At 40.6% G+C, this 24970-nt stretch overlaps 1 protein-coding gene across 2 annotated transcripts in view; it reads left to right on the forward strand.

Moving 5' to 3' along the window:
- Positions 1-24970, forward strand: part of LOC148870262 (tRNA ligase 1-like) — a 150820-nt gene that overhangs the window by 58780 nt on the left and 67070 nt on the right. For both annotated transcript variants that reach the window (XM_088973552.1, XM_088973551.1), the window contains exons 12-13: positions 10981-11141; positions 11282-11313. In XM_088973552.1, the coding sequence (XP_088829678.1) occupies positions 10981-11141; positions 11282-11313 (193 nt within the window). The remainder of the gene's footprint in view (positions 1-10980; positions 11142-11281; positions 11314-24970) is intronic.

A 24970-nucleotide genomic window follows, 5' to 3' on the forward strand; every position in this document is an offset into this window, starting at 1 on the left:
AGAATTTTCTGGTTTCCTCACAGTGGATCAGAATGTGATTGGCTGATTCTGCGGCTTTTAAACCCAAACAGCAAACATGAGGGGATAAATATGGCCTTCCTTGGTTCTTTTTCTGGAGAAGATCCAAAGTGTTGATCTTCTTCAGACTGGCTTCCCATGCAAAAAATCAAACTCCGGAGGGAATGTGAGTGCACCAGATTGTCTTAAATGGGAAAAGTTCAGTTAACTGATCTTTCTTGATTAGAGTCTTGAAGTAGGACTTGGTTGGGAACTTACTTGCTGGGTGTAGCCGTGTAGGGTCCAGACTTGAGTGTCAGGGGTGTTTGGGGAAAGGTACACTTCTCTGAGAGTGTAAAGAATCTAGATAATTCCTCAAGTTCATTTTCTCTCAGAGGTCTTCTAAAGTCTAGGTTCTAGTTGTACTGAGAGTGATGTGAGGATAGGACAAGGGAGATGGGAGCTTCTTTGTTTTGGGTAAGGCTATAGAGATGAGGAAAGGATTCAGCCAAGGTAGAGTTACCCCACCAAACATCAGTCCAGCATTTTATTTTATCCCCATTTCCCACTTTGTACCTGATAAAGGAGATGAAATTTTGGTAGGTTGAGAGTATACCTTTCCAAGGGTTTATGTCCTTGATTCAGTTCAAGTGCAACCTGCAATCCCAATCGTTTACTTGTTTCCCGTACTTGCTTCTGATGATATCAGTCCAAAGGGCATTTGGTTCTTGAGGAAATCTCTACAGCCATTTACTCAGAAGAACTGTGTTTTTTTTCTCTCAAATGACCTATTCCCAAACCACCTTCTTCCTTAGAATTGCACACCTAGGACCAATTCATGAAATGGGAACCCTTTTCCCCACTTCCCTCCCACAGAAAATTTCTTTGAAGTCTTTCCAGCTGATTGACAATTTTGGCTGGCATTCGAAAGGACAAGAGATAGTATGTGGGCAAGTTTGCCAAAGAAGCTTTGATTAGGGTGAGTCTCCCGCCTTTGGACAGTTAGTCTCTTTTCCATGTGGCCAGTTTTTTTTTTCACATTTCTCTATTACTGGATCCCAAAAACTTTGAGTCTTTGGGTTTCCTCCAAGGGGCATTCCAAGATAGGAGAAGAGAAGGCTTTAGATGTAAATCAGTCCTCTAAAGCTGATGTAAACTTGAAAAATTAGAGAGAAAAGAGGAAGAAAAGAAGAGAACAACAACACAAAAGAAGGAAGATGGAGAAAAGAAGAGGAAGAAGAAGAAGAGTTTGAATATCTCTTCCCTCCCTTCTCTAATCCTTTTACTAAACTTCAATCTTAGCATAATTACAAGTATACCTTAAGTGGGCAGCCAGCTAGGCAGTAACATAAAGAGAACTAGCAAAAAAGAAATAACAGGCCCATTAAGATGGGCCCATTAGCTATTAGCTAACAGATAAATAAAACATACTACAAGAAAAGATACCAGGGCCCATTCAGCCCAATCTCTTTACACTCCCCCTCAAGCTGAGCATAGTTGTCAATCATGCCCAACTTGCTTATATAGTGTGTTAGCTTCCCTCTCGGAACACCCTTGGTCAAAATACCAACCAATTGTTCTTTTGAGGTGATGAATGGTAAACAAACTTCTCTTGAGGAAACTCTTTCCCGTATAAAATGTCTATCAACCTCAATGTCTTAGTTCTATCATGTTGATGTTGTCACAGTAGAACATCATTGGCTTCTCATAGTCAACCCCCAATTCTTCTAAAAGGGATTGTAGCCACAGTAATTCTGACACACCATGTGCCATTGCCCTGTATTATGCTTCAGTAGAGGATTTGGCAACAGCAAATTGTTTCTTACTCCTCCATGAAACAATGTTCCTTGGCACCAAAGCACTATAACCCGAGGTGGATCTCCTATCATCAATACATCCTACCCAATCAGCATTATTGTATGCTTCCGGCTTCATGTGTCCATGCTTGACAAATAGAATACCTTTCCTTGGAGTACCTTTCAAGTAACACAGAACTCTTTCTACAACAACTAAATGAGTATCTCTAGGAGAATGCATAAATTGACTAATAACACTCACTGCATAGAAGATGTCCAGCCGAGTCATGCAGAGATATAACAATTTCCCAAGTAGTCTCTGAAACACTTCCCTATCGGATAAAAGTTCACCATCTATAGCAGAAAGCTTATGATTGGGATCAATAGGAGTGGAGGCTGGTTTTGCACCAAGGTTACCAGTCTTAGCAAGGAGGTCAATGACATATTTGTGTTGAGAAATGAAGATACCATCCTTAGATCTAGCAACTTCAATGCCCAAAAAAATCGGAGATCTCTTAAATCCTTGATCTCAAATTTAGAGTTAAGAAATCTTTTGAGTTCATGAAATTTTTGCACAATAGTTGGTACTTCATCCCAGGATTTCATACATCAGAGTGAACAATATGAAAAGGAGAAATAGATCTTTTATTGCTTACTGAATAAGATTGTCTACAATGCTTTGCCATAGGGATTTCAGTATTGAATAGTAGATTGCTACACTCTTCCCCTTGTCTTAGGTTCTTCTTATCACTTTTCAGCTTGTAGACTCAAGCCACATTCAACTTCTGTGAATAGGTTTCAGTAACACTGTCCCAGATCTCCTTGGCCGAGGACATCCAGAGATAGTGCTGACTTATATGAGGCTTCATAGAGTTGACCAACCATCCTATGACTGTATAGTTCTCCTGCATCCATTTCTCAAATTCAAGGTCTGTCTCTTCGGGTTTCACTTTATTGCTTGTGAGATACACTAATTTTCCTCTACTATAGACATAAATCCTTATAGACTGTGCCCAAGCAAGATAATTTGTCCCATCTAGCTTAATTGTGGTTACACCAGTCAAAACGGAATCTACCGAGCTAAGCCTGGAAACCGGCACCTACTTGAACTCATTTCTATATTGCTCCATTAATCAAACGAAAATAAAAAAACCAGAAATTTGGTCTTTATAAACATACTTGAAGTCAACCAGTACCTAGATGCTTGAAATCTAGGGTTTCACTACGTCTGGCTGTTGGGGAGAAAGAGAGAAGATGCAGCCGCTCCTACTAGAGCTTCCCAACCTCTTCCAAAACTGAACCACCCTCTTTTAGAAGTCAAAAGGCACCTCCCAAGCACAAAGCACCACACCCAAAGCTTCACTTTTACCTGTAACTTTGAAAATCTCTAATTGGCTAGGGTTTTGGGTAGAAACAGTACAACATCACTTCTTGGCAATTTCTGGCCAGATTTAAACTCTCCAAACCCTCTACCAACTAGGCAAAAGATCCTCTGAACTATAGAGAACCTATCTCTCCATACACTCTCTTAATTGAAGGGTGCATGGGAAAAGAGAAAGAAGAAAAGAAGGAAGAAAGAAACCTTCTCTGATACCAAGATGTAAATCAGTGCTCTAAAACTGATGTAAACTTGAAAAATTAGAGAGAAAAGAGGAAGAAGGAGAGTTCAAATATCTCTTCCCTCCCTTCTCTAATCCTTTTACTAAACTTCAATCTTAGCATAATTACAAGTGTACCCTTAAGTGGGCAGCCAGCTAGGCAGTAACATAAAGAGAACTAGCAAAAAAGAAATAATAGGCCCATTAACCATTAGCTAATAGATAAGTAAAACATACTACAAGAAAAGATACCAAGGCCCATTTGGCCCAATCTCTTTACAGCTTTCAACTTTGCAGCCAAGAATTTCCTTAAAATCGTTTAGGGACTGAACATTTGCTACATTCAGCCCTGCAATACTGCTCTTAGGGAAGTTAACATGGAGCCCCGAAATCCATTCAAAACAGATTATGATCCTTTTCAAGTTGACAACATTGTCTTCTTCAGCCTCTAAAAACATCATAATGTCATTTGCAAATTGAAGGTGTGTCACCTGAATTGAATCTCTTCCAACTTCGAAACCCCTTACCAACCCTAACAGATTTGCCTTCTTCACCAATTGGCTAAAAATTTCAATTATGAAAGTGAATAGTAAGGGGGAGAGGGGACATCCTTGCCTTAATCCCCTACTAGCCTTGAAGTAGCCTTTAGGTTGCCCATTGATCAGGACTGAGAACCACGTGGATTTAACGCATCCCTCCACTCTCTAAATCCATTTTCTTCCAAATCCCATTAGCCTTAGGGTTTCTAATAGACATTCCCAATCCACTTTGTCGTATACTTTTTCCAAGTCTAGCTTCACAATCACCCCCGACTTGCCATTCATTTTCCTCTCTTCCATGCTTTCGTTTGCTATTAGAATGGTACCAACAATTTGCCGCCCTTTTACAAAGGCAAATTGATTAAGCAAAATGATCTCACTTAGGACTTCCTTTAGTCTCCTAGCCAGCACCTTTTCTAGAATTTTGTAAACACTTCCAACTAAACTGATAGGTTTGAAATCTTTCACTTCAAGAGTGCCTTGCTTTCTTGGAATCAGACATATGAAGTTGGATTTATCCCCTTATTTACTATGGCCGAGTGGTAAAGGTCTTTAAACACCTCTAGCAGATCTTTTTTAATGGTATTCTAGCAAATCTGATAGAAAAAAAGAGGAAATCCATCTGGCCCTGGTGCCCTTTCACCATCCATATTAAAGACTGCTTCCATCACTTCTTGTTCTTGAAATTCCCTTTCTAACCATATTTTACTTATCTCTGAAATTTTTGAGCCTTCCCAAGAACATAGATGAGAGTTTATACTTTCAGTCTTTGAATAGAGATCTTCGAAAAAACTTACAAAGGCTTCAGAGATTTCTTCAGGGTCTTCCGTCTCTCTTTGCTCAATTTTTATTTTTGAGATGTGATTCATTTTCCTCTTTCCAGAAGCATATATGTGAAAGAATATGGAATTTTTATCTCCCTCTTTCAGCCATCTGATCCTTGATCTTGTCTCCAATACACTTCTTCACGCCTTACCACCTTTTCCCATTCTTGTCTTAAGATGGTTCTCCTTCTTCCACTCTCCTCTAATTGGCCGGTTTGCTCCTTTTGGTCCAGGTCATCTAATTCTGATGGCAAGAGTAATTTCTATTCCTTGAATGTTTTAAATTCCTCTTTCCCCCACCTTTTTAGATTCATTTTTACATGCTTTAGCTTTTCTAGAAATCTGTAACTTGGCCAGCCTTCCACTTTGCATTCCTCCCATCAGGTTGCTACCTTCCTTGAAAAATCTTTGTGCTTGGTCCAAAATTTCTCCAATTTGAAAGGGGTTTTCCCCAATGCTTCAGATTTGTGGTAAGTGTGATTGGCCAATGATTAGAGATGCATCGAGGCCTGATCTCTTGATAGGTCAATGGATAGAGATCTTCTCATTCTGGTGATATTAGAAATCTGTCCAGCCTACACCTTAGATCATTCTTTTGCGTGTTGGACTAGGTGAAATTACCATTTCTAAGGGGAAGATCATGCATCCTATGTCTAGAAATGAATTTGGAGAATTCCCTCATACTTTTGTTAACTCTTTTCCCGTTTGAGTGCTCATAGCTGAATCTAGTGACGTTGAAATCCCCACCCACAACCCAGGGGATGTCTGCCTGTTCATGAAGGGAATCCAGCTCCTCCCAAAACTGATTCCTCTTTGAGGGGGTGTTTGGACCATAAACCGCAATTAGGATCCCGGTGAAATCCGCTTCCTTGTTATTGAACAGGACTGAAATCGTGAATTCACCTATCTACTTTTTCTCCCAACACTACATCTTCTCTCCACATTATGATAATCCCTCCTAAGGTGCCTGTAGCCGGAAGGGCTACCCAATTTCTGCCTCTTGTTCCCCAAATTGCTTTTACCAATCTTCTGTCCACATATACTTTTTTTGTTTCCTGCAAGAGAATTATGTTAGGATTCTCTTCTCAACATGTCTTTCACTATGCTTCTCTTGACATCACCACCCAACCCTCTGACGTTCCAGCTCAGTATCTTTATTAGTTTACTCTAGCTGGCTTTCCCTTACTTAATCTTCTACTCTCTTCCCCTTTGCTATCCGCATTCTAGTCCACTATCCCTCATTGTAGACACTTTAATTCCCTATTGGGTCCCTGTCTTTTTCCTTGCTTTAAATCGTTTACTTCCTTAGGCTCACTGACTTCCTTTGTGTTCTTTCTTTCCAAGCTCGAGATCCCATTGGTTCCACTACAGTGAATTCCTAGTTTCCCTGCCATCTTTGTAACTTCAGTTACTTTCTTTTTTCCTTTTCTTGGCATGTTGTAACTTTGACTCCTGCTTTGGCTAGCGAAGTTTCCTTTGAACCAGAACTGTGGTCGTGAATATTGGGATTGTCCAACGGTTGGGATTGTTGGTCGCCTAAACCTGGAACACAAGGAAACAAATGGCTACAACGAGGAGGAAAGCTACAATGATTAAAAAGACGAGTAGATTCAAGGTTTGAAAAAGAGTAAGGAAGGCCGAGGTTTGAAGAAGAGCAAGATCTGGATGAGGTTGTGTTCAAAGAGTGCAGTGAGTTTCTTCCTCATCTGTCCTCAGGGATTTTGTAAGTAGGCAATTAACTCCCGTACTTCGGATCAACTAAGCAGACTTCTTCCAACAAATTGACGCACCCCCCACTCCTTTCCTCCGTCAAGTAGAACTTTGGCTCTGGAAAACACTACTTCCTGTGGGTCGACCTCTGTCTCCGTCTTGTAGGAATTCATATCTTCATCTGATTCCGACTCTTCTACTTCTTCGGAGTAGCTTGACGATGGGTACTCGAGTGCCAATGAATGGAAGAATTCTTTCTGGCGAGATTTTGAGCTTGGGGGGGTTTCAAGGAAGTCCCGTCTGTTGTAAGTGGGAGTCGAAGAGAGGCTATGCGTGTGAGTACCTTGACGCATGCGAACATCTTGGGAGAGGTGGGTTCGGCTCTAGACAAGGCTAGGGTTCCTAGTCGGATCATCTTTGTGCTGACGTGGCTCACCCAAACCCGAAAGAAACACCTTTGTCTTTGAGCTGAACTTCCGAGCTGAGGCTTCTTTTAAAATTTGAAAAGGCTTCCTAATCCGGCTCTTTGAGCTACTCTTTCTTGCTCCTTTTCTCTTTCTATTTCCCGGTAGAGCAAAAACCCGCCTATTCTTGACTTCGCCCATCTCATCAAAACTCGCAATAGGTTTTCCTTCCTTTGCACGTAACCGACCTGCCCCAACTCCTAGTTGATCGAGGGCCATAGAACTCCCACGTGTTTGTGTATCGTTGCTCCGAGATGACTCATCGAGTTTGATATTTGACTAAGTTGTCTTCTCCACTATGACCAAAGCAAAAAACCAAATATTCCTATCGAGGATTGGTAATGATCGAGGGATAGAGTGTATTCCTCGATTTTTCACCTTCAGTCGAGCCTCCCTCAACTCAGACAAGCCTTTTGTTTTGGGATCGACTTCTTCTAGTCCTCCGCACAGAATTCCTATCATCTCAAAAACTTCCTCCTTCCACAAGTGAAACGGGAGTCCACGTATGGTGATCCATCCATCAAAGAGTAGATCTAAGGGGATAGCGTTTGTAGTTGGCCACCAATGGTTTAGATTCACTCAATTGCCGTAAATGTAGAAATTCTCCATTCTAGCCCAAGCAAAGGCTAGATCTTCAGATGGAGCGAACCCCACCACATTGTTACTGGAGAAGGGGTGAAGATGGATGAGGGTCAGAGAGTGAATATTTGCTGAGAGGCCGAGTTCGATTTCGTTCCAACCCATTTCGTCAGTTTTGGTGCACACAAATGCATTCTTCTAATTTCCAAAAGGTCTTTCTTGGGTGGCGATAGAGATATGGGCCGGACCTCCAGCCTTCACAACTCTGCTCCGCCCGATTGTCAGTGACGGGAAGGCAACTGGGGTTTCAGAGACTGAAGGTCCAAGCTTAGGGGTGAAAAAGTCGAGCACTTCGAAAAAAATCTTCCATCCTGACTTCTTTTCTTCTTCCGGTATGCATATTGACCTTTGTTTTTTGGTGAGTTCCTAACAACTTAAACGGAAGAATCTTCCCCAACGATTTTCACTTTGTTGAATTAATAACACCTTCCCTCTATGAGCGTGTTTGTGCTCTTTCACTATTCTTGTTTGCGGGGAAATCACCTCTTGGAGGAAACCTCTCATCCTGGTCGTCTCCTCTGCTTTCAGGGATATTCTCGACCAACCACCCTTTCCTCTCTTAGTTAGCATTATAAAATCATCTTGTTTGATAGGTTTTGTGTCAAACTCAAAGGATTTTGAACCGATTGCTATTGACTTTCTCATCGTTGTAGTAATCTAGGACTTGTCGCAGGTTTCCGGTGTTGACAGACTCCGGTGTTGATTGTCTCCATTGTTGCAGGTTTCTGGTATTAACAGACTCCTCATGAACTATCGATTGCTTCTAAAATTTGGAACCCTTGCTCCCCTATTTTTTAACTCTCTTAGGAATCAGATGGGCTTGTTCTGATGAATTGATGATACACTATTGATGTCTTGAAGCTGGGATTATCCACCCACTAGAAACCTTGTATAAAAAGGACTTATGGGATATATTTTTGTTGGTGAGGAACTTTAGAAAGGAGGAACTCCATTTTTGTTTTTGGGGTGCACCTTAGTGTATTTTGTTCAGTATTATCATACTCAACTTTCACAGTTGTTTCTATGGAGTATGGGCCCCTTCTAAGGGGCTCATGAAAATGGGAAAGATGCCGCCAGGGATGGAGAAAGGGGCAGATGTCGGAGAGCCATTTCTAAATTATTAATTGTGCTGCTCCATAGGGTTCTCTTTGCATTGAGGTTGCTGCATTCTTGTGCTATTTGTGAGTTGGCTCTTTAAGCTAGCCCTTTTATTGGCTGAAGCAAGGTATTCTCTGTCATGGCATGAATTGGTAGTGGCGCTCTTTTTGATATTTGGGGGTTGGGTTGGTTTATTTTGTGTTTTCTTTTATTGATCTTTGCATTCCCTTTGGCCTTTTCTCCTTTCCTTTTTCTAACTTCTCTTTATTTTCCCTGTCTTCTATACATGTATTTTTATACCTACAGCAAGAAAAGTTTAAGAGAATTAGTAACTCATCACAAATGACAAGCAGGAGTGCAGTGAAGAAAGCTCAAAGATACTTAGGTTTTAGGCCTAACACAGTAATCTAAGGAAAGAAACTCAGCTGTTGAAAACTAGAGTGTTTAGTAAAAGAAATCAAATTTTCCATGGATTAAGTCACTCTGATTTCCTAAATCAATTGCAATTCTTTTTCTAGTCAATTAAAATTTATTAAAAGGAAAAATGTACATGAGAGGTATATAGGCAAAGAGCCCAGCCAAACAAACAAAAGAAATACCCCCAAAAGGGAGTGCAAACAAAAAAGAGTCAACCATAGTTTTTAAGGCGCCAAGATGAGGCTAGGCGACAGGGGGCGCCTTGTTGCCTAGTCGCCTAGTCGCCTAGGTGATGTATTTTTTTTAAGTAAAACCATATATCCTAGGGTAGTTCCCTAAGTTCCATAACCATCTTAATAATTATCCATAATTTTCATAAGAGAAGGTGGAAGAAGAAGATCTGTAAGAAGAAAATGTGTTTAGACAAAATTTTAAGTTCTTCCCTTGCTTAGTTGTTCAGGTTCTGAAATCTTTGAGGATTCAATCAAGGATCAAAACTTTGATATGATATGCCCCGTATCGGGTGTATTGTATTGTATCTTTGGCGTCCCAATACACATGTTTACAGGTGTTTTTGGGAACCCATTTTTTAAAATAATATATATATATATGTATATATTTAAAAATGAAGTTGAAAACCAAAGAAATAAAAAAATAGGGGAAGTATCGTTATAAGTACTGATACACCTCTGCCAATACACAGAGGTGTATTGATACTTTGAACCATGGGTTCAATACAGCAATTAGCAATGTTTGTGTTGATTAAACCCTAAAAAGTAAGAAAATAATAAAAAGAAATTAGTACATAAACACATAAAATGAGTATTCTAGTTTAACAATGCCTATTTTATAAATATAATGTCAAAAAATTAAAAATATAAAAGTATTTTATAACATAGTGCACAAAACTACTTGGCAACTGGGCAAGGCAAGCCTCCAAGGGCGCCTTGTCGCCTAGGCGTCACCTAGGCACCCACCTAGGCATCGCCTTGACAACTATGGAGCCAACCTTAGACCAGGGAAAAAGGAAAAAAGAAAAAGGAAAAAGGAAAAAAACCAATCCTGCAAAGCCAACTCTATACAAAAGCTGTCATACAATGACAGCCTCAAGAGGCTCCAAATAAAATCACTAACCCAACAGAAGGGCAGAAGGGACAAAACCACCATAGCACACCATGACTGAAATTAGCCGGTGATACTTACCTTTCTCAGTAGATTGTTCCCTACAAAGTTCTGAAGGAAAGGGGTCATGAACAAATGACCTCAAAGTCAACTAGGGTAAAACCCCACTAAGAAACATACACAGCTTCATCATATTTTAACCAAGGATACTTGAGGCTGGGTTGGCTATTGCCTGTGTTTGCTTGATTAAAGTCAAGACTGACTTTTGACTGAAGTCTAGCATTGTGTGTCCTGTTGCTGAATCCCCAACTTCTGTTTATCTGATCTTACGAAATTTCAGATGTAAGTGGTATTGCATGGATACAGGCACAAGAGTAAGAATCCAATGGCTGTCCTTGAGTTTGTTTGACAATTTGAAAGCTTATGGACTTTGAAGCTGTGAAATGGAAAATTACTAGTAAAACATATGCCAGTATCCAACAACACCATCTGTTCCCAACTTGTGCATCATTTCATCTAGAAATCTCATTCCATGTGATGATATCAATTTTGCAAATGAATCCTAATCCACCATCTAGATTTTGCTTTTTATGGATTCATCATTCATGTAATGAATCTGTCTCAGCTTCTTTTAGCATTATGATTGATCATTAATTTTGCTTTGGTCTTTATGGATCATAACCAATGTGTTTTCAATGATGTGATCTGTTTATCAGAGGATAGGCTATCTATTGGTCTTGGTCTTGTAATGATATATTTGTTTTTCAATGTGCCAGGAAATGATTCGTCTGATGAGAGAAAAACGTTACCCAGCTGCTTTCAAGTGTTACTATAACTTCCACAAGTTAGACCCTTTAGATGATGACAACCTTCACTTTAAGATGGTTATCCATGTGCACAGTGATTCAGCTTTTCGACGATACCAGAAGGAGATGAGGTCTTTGTTAATTTACATTTTATTACATGATATGATTACCTATATTATCCATATCAATTACAATTTAAAAATTCCTTGTCTCTCCATGCTATTTAGTCTATCTCTATTTTCTGAATAAAGAAGAGCTTGGCATTTTCCAGGTATAAACCAGGATTGTGGCCATTGTATAGAGGTAAGATGCATTTCTTCTTGTAAAAGATTCAATTTATCTAGTTATTACTTAGAGTTTATTTTTCTAGCTTGATGACCTTGAAGCTTTTGTAAAAGATTTGATTTATCTAGTTATTACTTAGAGTTTCAATTTATCTATACAATGGGAATGTATAAAAATACATCTCTGAACCCTATACCATCACCTCCTTACTATTGACAAAAAAGATTTTGAATTCAAAAAATAAAAAGATTTGTAATCTCTTCCCATAAACTCTTTATATACCGCCACCCAAGAATGCATTTTTCCTGGTATCTTTAAATATACTGACTCGATTGAACTACTCTTCCTGAGAAAGACTATTATTCCTCTCTTTCCAGATTATCCACAAAACTGCTGCTGGAACTGTGTTCCATATGTTTCTTCCTCTTTTTCCTAAACCTCTCAATCTCAAATTAATTTTCTCATTATATGATGGGATAAATATTCACATTTCAGAATAACATTGGGGAGAAGATTCCTAATCTCTGTCCTTAGTCACAGTTGAAAAACAGTCCTAGAAGTATGGGACTGTGCCAGAAAACCAGAAAAACTAACACGAGAAGATTAGAGAGAGAGAGAGAGAGAGAGAGAGCTGCGGCAAGGAGAGTTAGAGGATGAGGAGTTTGAACTAATCCTCCCTCTAACACTCTAATACTCTTTTATTAAGTTAATCTTTGAGTAATTACAAGAGAGGTTCTTAGTTGGACAAGAAATTACAAAAAGGAACATAAAAGAGTATGGGCCCAGAATAAGGCCCATTACAGAGAAGAACATAAAGATAATATAAACTAACTGCCTATGGGCCATTCGGCCCATCTTCTCTACACTCCCCCTCAAGCTGAGCATAGATGTTAATTATGCCCAGCTTGCCAGTGTCATGCTGAAGCCTTGCCTTGGGAAGACCTTTGGTGAGGAAATCTACCAATTGTCCTTCAGAGGTAATGAATGGAAGACACACTTCACCAGTAGAGACTCTTTCTTGAATAAAGTGTCTATCAACCTCAATATGTTTAGTTCTATCATGTTGTATGGGGTTGTGGGCAATGTTGATGGCAGCCTGATTATCACAGTACAATATCATTGGCTTGTCATAATCAATCCCGAGTTCTTCCATCAATGACCTTAGCCACAACAGTTCAGAGACTCCATGTGCCATGGCCCTGTATTCTGCTTCTGCTGAGGATCGGGCCACAACTGATTGTTTCTTGCTCCTCCAAGAGACAACATTACCAGCCACCAGACTGTAATACCCTGAAGTGGATCTTCTGTCATCAATATTTCCAGCCCAGTCAGCATTAGTATAGGCTTCAAGTTTTAGATGTCCATGCTTGGTAAACAGAATCCCTTTTCTCGGAGAGCCTTTCAAATAACACAAAACTCGTTCTGCAGCTGCCATATGAGTATCTCTAGGTGCATGCATGTATTGGCTAATATAGCTAACAACATATGCAATATCTAGCCGAGTCATGCACATGTACAGAAGCTTCCCAAGAAGTCTCTGAAAAACCCCTTTGTCTTCCAACAATGTCCCATCTGAAGCAGACAGTTTGTGACTCATATCAATAGGAGTTGCAGCTGGTCTAGCACCCATCTTCCTAGTTTCAGAGAGCAAGTTAAGGACATACTTCCTTTGGGAGATAAGAATCTCATTCTTGGATCTAGCAACTTCTATGCCAAGGAAGTATCTCAATTCCCTCAAATTCTTAATCTCAAATTCTGTATGAAGGAAAGACTTAAGAGCACGAATTCCTGAGGCATCATTACCAGTCACAACAATGTCATCAACATACACAATGAGATACACTGCCAGGGATTCACTTCTCTTCACAAAGAGAGTATGATCTACCTGTATCTGAGTGTAGCCAAATTTAACAAGTGCTGTTCTAAATTTCTCAAACCATGCTCTAAGAGACTGTTTGAGGCCATAAAGAGATTTCTTCAATTTGCAAACCTTTCCTTGCATCTCATTTCCATACATTCCTGGAGGGAGAGACATATAGACTTCCTCATGTAAGTCACCATTCAGAAATGCATTCTTTACATCCAACTGATAAAGGGGCCAATCAAAGTGAGCTGCTAGAGATAAGAGAACTCTCACAGATGTCATCTTCGCAACAGGAGCAAAGGTCTCTAAGTAATCAATCCCATATGTCTGTGTGTACCCTTTGGCAACCAATATGGCCTTATACCTCTCAATAGTCCCATCAGCCCGATATTTAATGGTAAAGACCCACTTGCAACCAACCGGATCCTTCCCTTCAGGCAAATCCACCACTTCCCAAGTATCATTTTTGTGTAGGGCATCCATCTCAGATTGCATGGCATCTCTCCATTATAGAATCTCAAGAGCTTCTGACACAGATCTAGGAATAGGGTTAGAAGCAACTGAAGAGAGATAGGCAGAGTATGAAGGAGAAAGTAGGTCATAAGAAAGGTGTTTGGAAATGCAGTGTGCAGTGCACTTTCGTTTTCCTTTCCTAACAGCAATAGGAACATCAAGATCCGAGAAAGATGGTTCCAAAGAGGTTAAAACAACACCTGTTGTCTCATCTGCGATTGGAAATGTATGAGGCTCATCTGCTGCAAGAGAAACAACCTGCTCATTCCTTGACCTTTGCCTTTGATACACCTTGGGATTGTGGGTAGGACGAGGAGGTAAAGAGATAGGAGTACTAGGACAAGAAGAAGGAAGTGACTGGTCCTCCCTTGATTCATTTTGTGAGGACAGAGGCCCATTAAGAGACTCAACTGGGACAGGGAGAGGAGGAGCAAACACTTGTGACAAACTCTCCCACTGTTGACAATGTCCTTCCTGAGAGGACCCATAAAAAGGGGAAAGTTCAAAGGTAACATCCATGGAGACATATCGAGTGCCAATCTTTGGATCAAAACAGCAGTAACCCTTTTGTGTGGGGGAATAAACAAGGAAGATGCATTTGTGGGTTTTTTGTTCAAACTTATGTCTCTGGACACTTGGAATGTGAACATAACAGGTGCATCCAAACACACAGAGAGGAATCAGGAAGAGATCCTTGTCTCTATAGATGAAGAAGACTGAAGGGGGATTTAAACAGTAGAACCCTGGATGGCATACGGTTTATGAGATAGGTAGCAGTGAGAACAACATCACCCCAAAATCTTGTGGGAACATGTGAGGCAAATAAAAGGCTCCTTGCAACTTCAACAATATGCTTATTTTTTTCTTTCAGCAACTCGATTCTATTCAAGGGTTCTAACACAGGAACTTTGATGAACAACTCTCATGTTAGAGAGATACAAGGATAAACTCTTGTCAAAATACTCTTTTGCATTGTCAGATCTAAAAATCTTGATTCTGGTATCAAACTGAGTTAAAACAAATTCATGAAATTGTCTCACAAGTTTTGGAACTTCTTCACGAGATTTCATTAGGTATGTCCAAGTGAATCTAGAAAAGTCATCAATAAACAGGATGAAATATCTATAACCCCCCATAGAAGATAAGTGGTAAGGCCCCCACACATTAGAGTGCACAATATTAAAAAGAGAAGGATCTTTTATGGCCCGAAGGGTAACTGTTTCTACAATGCTTTGATAACCGACAAGACTCACAATTAAGACTGGACACACTGACTCACTTAAACAGTTCGGGAAATAGATGACTTAAAGCAGAAAAAGACAAATGACCCAAACGACAATGACTCAACATGATTCGACTGACAGGCTCTGACAAGGTAGATCCAAAGGCAGCATTCTTAAGATGATCAATGCATTGTTCAGGAGTGTCAAGCAGGTATTTTCCATTCGCTTCATGGCCACTCCTAATCACCTTCCGAGACTCCAGGTCCTGAAAAACACAATGAGAAGGAAAAAAGGTTACACAACACTTCAATGATTTGGTTAAGCTATTTACAAATAACAAATTAGTATTCAATCTAGGTACATGAAGGGTGGAGGATAGGAGTAAGGAGTTCGTAGCCTTAACAGTTCCCTTGCCAGAAATAGAGGCAAGAGAGCCATAAGCTAAGGTGATTTTGTCACGACCAGGAAGCAAATCATATGAAACAAACAAAGTGGAAAGATTGGTCATGTGATCATAAGCACCTGAGTCTATGATCCAAGGGATCTTAGGATTACCTGAGGTGGTTGCATGGTTAGCAAAAGCCCTTATACCTGAGTGAGCAAATGCAGTGGTGACTGAATTTTCTGAAGGGTTGGATGATGAGGTCACTCCTTCAAGATGGCTGATCATCTTTCCAAACTTTTCATACTCAGCCTTCATGGCTGCCAATTGTGCACAGCCAGACTCAATTTCAGCATCTGTACCCGTGGCTGCATTTGCACTCCCTGTCTTCCTACCATCATTATTCTTCTAAAATCGAGCAGGAACAAGTCCGGGATGTAATTTCTTGCACTTGTCCTTGGTGTGCTTTGGCTTCTTGCAATACTCACAGACAACCTCTTTCTTTCCAGTGCCATTGGGAGCCCCTATAACTCCTTTGGGTTTCACCCCCATATTTGCAAATGCATTAGTGCCAACTCCTTGTACATGTACCTGCCTTCTACTTTCTTCACTACTGACTAAAGCATATGCTCGTGATAGTGAGACACTTTCATTGGACAGAATATTTTGTTTCGTGATGTCATATTCAGGGTTTAGCCCAATTAGGAACTCAAAAACCATGTTCCTTTCAACTAATTTTCGGTAGGTCTCTGCATCATTGGGAGTATCCCATGTCACTGCCTCTATTAGATCAATTTCTTGCCACAGATATTTCAAGGTGGATAAATATGCTGCAAGGGATTTCTTCCCCTGTCTCAGATTCTTCACATCACTCCTTAGTTGATAGGCTCTGGCTACATTCAGTTTCTAGGAGTACGTTTCCGCAACACTATCCCAGATTTCCTTGGCCGAATTCATCCAAAGATAATGCTGACTAATCTGTGTCTGCATTGAATTCACAAGCCACCCAATCATTGTGTAATTCTCTAGCATCCATTTGTCATAAGAGGGATCATCCACTGGGGGAGCTTTCTTGCTCCCAGAGATAAACCCCCACTTCCCTCTACTGCAAATATGAATTTTTATGGATTGTGACCAGGCCAAATAATTGGTTCCATCCAGTTTAACTGTAGTTACTGCCAACAAGGAATCAGTTGTAGTTCCCGATGTATGTCCATATTCAGCAGTACTCTTGTTCTCAATTTCTGAGAAGTCCATTATGTAACAACTTCAATTAGGGTTTCAGCAAGCCACCAATAGTATACTGATCTTAAAGAACTCAGATTGAGTTGAATCAACAACAAACACAACAACTCACAAACTCAGTTCAGGCCTAACAGCCGTGAGAACCAAGTTCGGTGGCAGCACTTTCAAGAAGAAGAAGGCCTTATTCAGCCTTCAAGGAACAATCAGCTGACCTCCAAACACTATGTACTCTTGGTTCCCAACAATATTTTCCCAAAGAGAACAAAAAATATAATCCACAGTACTTAAGAGGCCTTTTTACAAACACTATGTATGCAGCAGTCAACACTCCACTGTTAACTAGCAGGAATCACTTCAAGAACACCTCGTATAGGTCCAAGAAGTAGCTGAACCAAAGTAGAGACTTGTAACACTGAGCCCAAACAAGTTTCGACTACTTGGTAGTCCAATAAGATAAGAAAATAACCCAGAAATCTCTGAGTAAAAGACAGTCCAGCAACAGCCGAACAGTAGAGCAGATATAGAGGAGTTTCGAGTACTTTAATAGCTCCCCAAATCAGAAAAATAACCCAGCAACAACTCAGCAATAACTGAAGCAACTTACAGTCGTATGAATCTCTGCTTTGAGCTTCAAATCAGGCCGAACATTCTATCTCTCTGATTCTTCCTGGTCACCGAACTAATCTCCAAGCGAATAGAGTCTTGGGCACCCTTCAATGACCTCCAAGAGTCAGGCAAGTGAGTCTAAACTTCCAGCCCTAAAACATCCTCATGCAGTCGGTTGGACTACAACCACATGAGAGCCACGCCAAGCTCAGTCCCACTCTGATACCAAGTTGAAAAACAGTCCTAGAAGTATGGGCCTGTGCTAGAAAACCAGAAAAACTAACAAGAGAAGATTAGAGAAGGTTAGAGAGAGAGAGAGCTGCGGCAAGGAGAGTTAGAGGATGAGGAGTTCGAATTAATCCTCCCTCTAACACTCTAATACTCTTTTATTAAGTTAATCTTTGAGTAATTACAAGAGAGGTCCTTAGTTGGACAAGAAATTACAAAAAGGAACATAGAAGAGTATGGGCCCAGAATAAGGCCCATTACAGAGAAGAACATAAAGATAATATAAAGTAACAGCCTATGGGCCATTCGGCCCATCTTCTCTACAGTCACTTACAGTTGTTCTAATCTAATATCCTTTTTCCTTATAAAGTGTTTAGAAGGTTCCTGCTCTTGGTAAGTACTTTCAGTTGCGAGGTGGCTTATATGAAGTCAAAACACTTACAGTTTGGATAAAAGTAATAGCTAGTGCATCTCTACTGTACAAGCAATTCAATCCCCTATCATTGCCATACTAAATGCTTGGCTAGGGGAACCCCTTACTGGGCTTGGGGTGTCCTTGGTCCTTTGGATGTCAACCCAAGCCCATCCCTAAGAATTGGGCCTAAAGCCTGAGCTTGGACCAAGCCCGAGGCCAAGCTCACTTGTCCAACCTGTGCCCAACTTTCACTGAAATTTGATGCATTGGGGGTGGGCTCAGGCCCAGGTCAGGATTGGGTTGCTCAATCAGTCCACACAGAAATTTTACATGTATGCAAATTTGTTTCTATAGAGGAGATGGGCCAAATGGCCCATAGATTGTCATTTCATGTCATGTTATGTTTCCCTCCATAATGGGCCTTATTCTGGGCCCATACTCTGTAATGTTCTATTTTTTGTATTTTCTTGCCCACTCAAGGACCTCTCTGTAATATTTCAAAGATTAACTTCTTAATAAAATGTTTAGTGTTAGAGGGAGGTTATGTTTGAACCTCTTACTCTCTAACCCTCATTGCCGCCATCTCTCTCTCTCTCTCTTCTTCCTCTCTTGTTTGTTTATTTTCTGGTTTGCATCTAATCCCAAGCAGTTCCATACATCAAAAGGGCTGTTTTTCAACTTGGTAACAGAGCGGGCCATTGCTTGGCGTGTCCCTCATGTGGTTCTAGTTCAGCCAATTGCACGATGAGGTTCTAGGGCTGAAAGTTTACAGTCATTCGCTTGGTTCTTGGAGGTTATTGGAGGGTGCCCAAGTCTCTACACACTTGGAGAAGGGTTCGGTGACCAGGAAGAATCAGAGAGCAAGGTGTTCGGCCTGATTTGAAATCAGAGAAAAGGATTTTGAAGTTATCTCAAAGAGCAAAGTGTTCGGCCTGGTTTGAAGTTCAAATCAAAGATTCTCTTACTGTAAGTTTTTCTCAGTTCTTTGCTAGGTTATTTTGTTGTTTGGGAGGATTGTTAAAGCATTCAATCCCCTCCTCCATTCTGCCCTACTATTGCTGGACCGATTCAACTCAGAAATTTTTGGGTTATTTTGGAAGAGCTGCTCGGTTGTTATTGGACTGCCAAGCTGTTGGAACTAATTTAAACTAAGTGGTACTAGTCTCATCTTCATCCCAGCCTCTTCTTGGACCTATACAGAACACTTTGAAGTGGTTTCTTCGAGTTAACAATAGGCTGTTAACTACTACGCACTGAGTGTTTGACAAAAGGTCTCTTAAGGACTGTGGCCTTTTTTTTCTCTCTTTGGGACAACGGTTGTTGGGGACCTGAAATACCTTGTGATTGGGGGTTTGCTGGTTGTCCTTTGAAGGCTGAAACAATATAGAAAGAGCTACCACCGAGCTGAACTGTCACAGTTATCAAGATTGAGCTTATTCTGTGAGCTGGTTGTTGTTGCCTATTCAGCTCAAACTAAGCTCATCAAGACCCCCTGTACTTTGGAAAGCTTATTAAAATCGTAATTGGAGCCTTTTCATGATGGATTTCTCAAACCTTGAAAACAAGAATGCTGCTGAATATGGACAGACTTTGGGAACTCCAGCCGATTCGATGTTGGCTGTAACTACAGTTAAACTTGATGGGACCAACTACTTGGCTTGGTCACAATCAGTGAAAATCCATATTTGTAGCAAAGGAAAATGGGGTTTTATTTCTGGGAGCAATAAAGCTCCTCTAGAGGATGATCCATCTTATGAGAGATGGGTGCAAGAAAACTACATAGTGTTTGGGTGGCTTGTGAACTCAATGTAGCCACAAATTAGTCAGCATTATCTGTGGATGAACTCGGCTAAAGAAATCTGGGATAGTGTTGCAGAAACTTACTCCCAGAAGTTGAATGTTGCTAGAGCCTACAAACTGAGAAGTGATGTGAAGAATCTAAGGCAGGGGGAGAAGTCACTTGCAGCATACTTCTCAACCCTGAAATCTCTATGGCAAGAGATTGATTTGATAGAGGCTGTGACATGGGATACCCCTAAGGATGCTGAAACATACATGAAATTGGTTGAAAGGAATAGGGTCTTTGAGTTCTTGACAGGGCTGAATTCTGAATATGACATCACAAAGCAAAACATTTTGTCCAAGGAAGATGTTTCATTGTCTCAAGCATATGCTTTGGTCAGCAGTGAAGAAAGTAGGAGGCAAGTGTAGGTTCAAGGAGTCAGTATCAATGATCATTTTGCAAATATGGGAATTAAACCCAAAGAGTTTACAGGAGCTCCCAGTGGAACAGGAAAGAAGGAGGTGGCGTGTGAATATTGCAAGAAGCCGAAAGACACCAAGGACAAGTGCTAGAAATTGCATCCTAGTCTTGTCCTTATCCGATTCCAGAAGAAGAATGATAGTAGAAAGACAGGAAGTGCACATGCAGTCACAAGTACAGATAAAGAGGTTGAGTCTACCAGTGCACAGTTGGCAGCCATAAAAGCTAAATATGAGAAGTTTGGAAAGATGATCAGCCAGCTTGAAGGTGTAACTTCATCATCCAACCCTTCTAGAAGTCCAGCCACCACCGCATTTGCTCACTCAGGTATAAGGGCTTCTGCTAACCATGCATCCACCTCAGGTAATCCCAAGACCCCTTGGATAATTGACTCAGGTGCTTCTGATCACATGACCAACATTTCCACTTTGTTTGTTTCATATGATTTGCTTCCTGGTCGTGACAAAATTACCTTAGTTGATGGTTCTCTTACCCCCATTTCTGGCAAGGGAACTGTCAAGCCTACAAACTTCGTATTCTTATCTTTCACTCTTCATGTACCTAAATTAAATACCAACGTATTATTTGTAAGTAGCTTGACCAAGTCATTAAATTGTTGTGTAACATTTTTCCCTTCTCACTGTGTTTCAGTACCTGTAGTCTCAAAAAGTGATTGGGAGTGGCCATGAAGCAAGTGGAATATACTTGCTCGACCCCCCTGGCCAATGCTTTGATCATCCCAAGAATATTGCTTTTGGTTCTACTTTTTCATAGTCTGTCAGTCAAATTATGTTGAGTCATTGTCGGTTGGGTCATTTACCTTTTTCTGCTTTAAGTCATTTATTTCCCAAACTGTTTAAGGGACTTAGTGTGTCCAGTCTCAATTGTGAGTCATGTCAGTTGTCAAAGCATTGTAGAAACAATTACCCTGTGAGCAATAAAAGATATTCTTTTCCTTTTCATATTGTGCACTCTGATGTGTGGGGGCCTTACCACTTATCCTCTATGGGGGGTTACGGATATTTTATCTTGTAAGGCAATTTCATGAGCTTGTTTTAACTCAATTTGATACCAGAATTAAGGTTTTCAGATCTGACAATGCAAAAGAGTATTTTGAGAAGAGTTTATCCTTGTATCTCTCTGACATGGGGGTTATTCACCAAAGCTCCTGTGTTAAAACCCCTGAACAAAATGGAGTTGGTGAGAGGAAAAATAGAATATTGTTGAAGTTGCAAGGAGCCTTTTGTTTGCCTCACATGTTCCCACAAGATTTTGGGGTGATGCTATACTTACTGCTACCTATCTCATAAACCGTATGCCATCCAGGGTTTTAGGGTTTAAATCCCCCTTCAGTCTTCTTCATCCAGACAAGGATCTCTTCCCAATTCCACTTCGTGTGTTTGGATGTACCTATTATATTCACATTCCCAGTGTGCAGAGACATAAGTTTGAACCAAAAGCCCACAAATGCATTTTCCTTGGTTACCCCCCACAAAAAAAGGGTTATTGTTGTTTTGATCCAAAGACTGGCACCCAACATGTCTCTATAGATGTTACCTTTGATGAACTTTCTCCTTTTTATGGTTCCTCTCAGGAAGGACATTATCAACAGGGGGAGAGTCTGTCACAAGTTTTTGCTCTTCCTCTTCCTGTCCCAGTTGAGTCTCTTGACAAGCCTGTATCCTCACCAAATGAATCGAAGAAGGATCAGCCACTTCATTCCTCTTGTCCTAGTGCCCCTATTTCTTTACCTCCTTGTCCTACCTATAATCCCAAAGTGTATCAATGGCAGAGATCCGGGAATGAGCAAGTAGTTTCCCTTACAACAGATGAGGCTTATACATTCCCAATCACAGATGAGATAACAAGTACTGTTTCTGCCCCTTTGGAATCATCCTTCCCAGATCTTGATGTCCCCATTGCTGTTAGGAAAGGAAAGCGGAAGTGCACTGCACACTGCATTTCCAAAAACCTTTCTTATGACATACTTTCTCCTTCATACTTTGTCTACCTCTCTTCAGTTGCTTCTAACCCCATTCCTAGGTCTGTATCAGAAGCTCTTGGGATTCCAGAATGGGGGGATGCCATGAAGACTGAAATGGATGCTCTACATGAAAATGGTACTTGGGAGGTGGTGGATTTGCCTGAAGGGAAGGATCCAGTTGGTTGCAAGTTGGTTTTTACCATTAAATATATGGCTGATGGGACTATTGAGAGGTACAAGGCCTGACTTGTTGCAAAAGGCTACACATAGACATATGGGATGGACTACCTGGAGACTTTTGCCCCTATTTCCAAGATGACATCTGTGAGGGTTCTTTTATCTCTGGCAACTCACTTTGATTGGCCTCTCTATCAGTTAGATGTAAAGAATGTTTTACTAAATGGTCACTTACAGGAGGAGGTCTACATGTGTTTTCCTCCAAGGAAAGGTATGTAAATTGAAGAAATCACTTTATGGCCTCAAACAATTTCCTAGAGCCTGGTTTGAGAGATTTAGAGCTACACTTGTTAAATTCGGCTATGTTCAGACACAGCCAGATCATACTCTTTTTGTGAAGAAAAGTGGATCTCTAGCAGTGTATCTCATTGTGTATGTTGATGACATTATAGTGATTGGTGATGATGCCTCAGGCATTCTGACCCTTAAGTCTTTCCTCCGTACAGAATTTGAGATTAAGGATCTAGGGGAGTTGAGATACTTCCTTGGCAAAGAAGTTGGTAGATCCAAGGATGGGATTCTTATTTCCCAAAGGAAATATGTCTTTGATTTGTTGTCTGAAACTAGAAAAATGGGTGCAAGACCTGCTGCAACTCCCATTGATATGAGTCACAAACTTTCAGCTTCAGATGGAACTTTGTTGGAAGACAAAGGGGTCTTTCAGAGACTTCTTGGGAAGCTTCTGTACTCGTGCATGACTAGGCCAAATATTGTGTATGCTGTCAGTTGCATTAGCCAGTTCGTGCATGCTCCTAGAGATACCCATATGGTAGCAGTAGAACGGATTTTGTGCTATCTGAAAGGCTCTCTAGGAAAAGGAATTCTATTTACCAAACATGGTCATCTGAAACTTGAAGCCTATACTGATGTTGATTGGACTGGAAATATTGATGATAGAAGATCTACTTCTGGGTATTGTAGTCTGGTGGCTGGTAGTGTTGTTTCTTGGAGGAGTAAGAAACAGTTAGTTGTGGCCCGATTCTCCGCAGAAGCAGAATATAGAGCCATGGCACATGGAGTCTCGGAATTGTTGTGGCTAAGGTCCTTAATGGAAGAACTTGGGATTGTTCATGACAAACCCATGATGTTGTACTGTGATAATCAGGCTGCCATCAACATTGCTCACAACCCGGTACAACATGATAGAACTAAACATATTGAGGTTAATAGACACTTTATTCGAGATATAGTCTCCTCCGGTGAAGTGTGTCTTCCAGTCATTACTTCTGAAGGACAATTGGCAGATTTCCTCACCAAGGGCATTTCCAAGGCAAGGCTTCAACATGACATTGGCAAGCTGGGCATGATTAACATCTATGCTCAGCTTGAGGGGGAGTGTAGAGGAGATGGGCTGAATGGCCCATGGACTGCCATTTCATGTTATGTTATGTTTCCCTCTGTAATGGGCCTTATTTTGGGCCCATACTCTGTAATGTTCTGTTTTTGTATTTTCTTGCCCACTCAAGGGCCTCTCTATAATATTTCAAAGAATAACTTCTTAATAAAATGTTTAGAGTGTTAGAGGGAGGTTATGTTCGAACCTCTTACTCTCTAACCCTCATTCCCGCCAGCTCTCTCTCTCTTCTTCCTCTCTTGTTTGTTTATTTTCTGGTTTGCATCTAATCTCAAGTAGTTCCATACATCAAGAGGACTGTTTTTCAACTGTTTCTATATATGTATGCATGTATTTGTATAGTTAAGTTGGGCTCGGGCTACCTAAGGGATATGCCCACTCTTGGCCCAAGGAGTGAAAATTCAATCCCAGCCTTTGTAAACTTGTGGGGGTGAGTCAGTTTGGGCCTGCCCAAGTTGCACCCCTATTGATACCTATATGTTTTTGCTTAATTGCTGAGTTATACTAGTGAGCATCTTTATTTGTTCTTAATATTAAAGAAGATGCACACAAAATGCAAGAACAGGAAGTGGCACAAGCAGTTGTAATCAAATCTAGAAATATGATCAAGATAAAAAGACAATCAAATTGCAAAATGAATCCCACTTAAGCCTATTGTCGGCAAGATATGATTTGCAGCAAATTAAGAAAGTTATGATTTGCTGCAAATTTAGAATGATTTGATTTAATTGATTACAGATTTGAATAAATTGGGGAAAGATCATATTTGAATAAAATTAGGAAAGTCATATCCTAGGATTAAGGGAAAGATTTAATCAATCCCTAATTGAGAGAGATTCTTGGAGTAATTGAGAGAGACCCTAGGAGTTTGTCGCCCCTATCTTTTCTTATTTAAGTTGTATGCTCAACATGGTTTTCAACACATTAGCAATACAGAAGTATTTCTTCTTCTCTCCCTCTTCATTTCTTCTTCTCTTCCTCTTTATTTTGCCACATGGTATCAGAGCTTTAGGGTCCAATCATGAATTTTAAGGCTGCCATAGTTGACTCTGATTCAGCCTCTTCGGATGCTACCAGTGGTGTGACATCTTCGGAGGGAGGTATTCAGTCAGCTGCCATCTCTCTTTCTGAGAATTCTCTTCAAATTACCATTCACAAATTCAACGGAAAGAATTATCTTGAGTGGTCTTTGTCTGTGCGGTTGGTGATCGACGACAAAGGGAAACTTGGCTATTTGAATGGCGAAGTGAAACTGCTAGCCACTGATGATCCAAAGTACAAGCAGTGGCGTTCTGAAAATTCAATGGTTACCGCCTGGTTGATCAACTCTATGGATCCTGTGATTGGAAAACCATTCATGT

This window comes from Nelumbo lutea, chromosome 2, assembly GCF_056320005.1.
Source record: "Nelumbo lutea isolate HS-2025 chromosome 2, American lotus-T2T, whole genome shotgun sequence".
Taxonomy (NCBI): Eukaryota; Viridiplantae; Streptophyta; class Magnoliopsida; order Proteales; family Nelumbonaceae; genus Nelumbo; species Nelumbo lutea.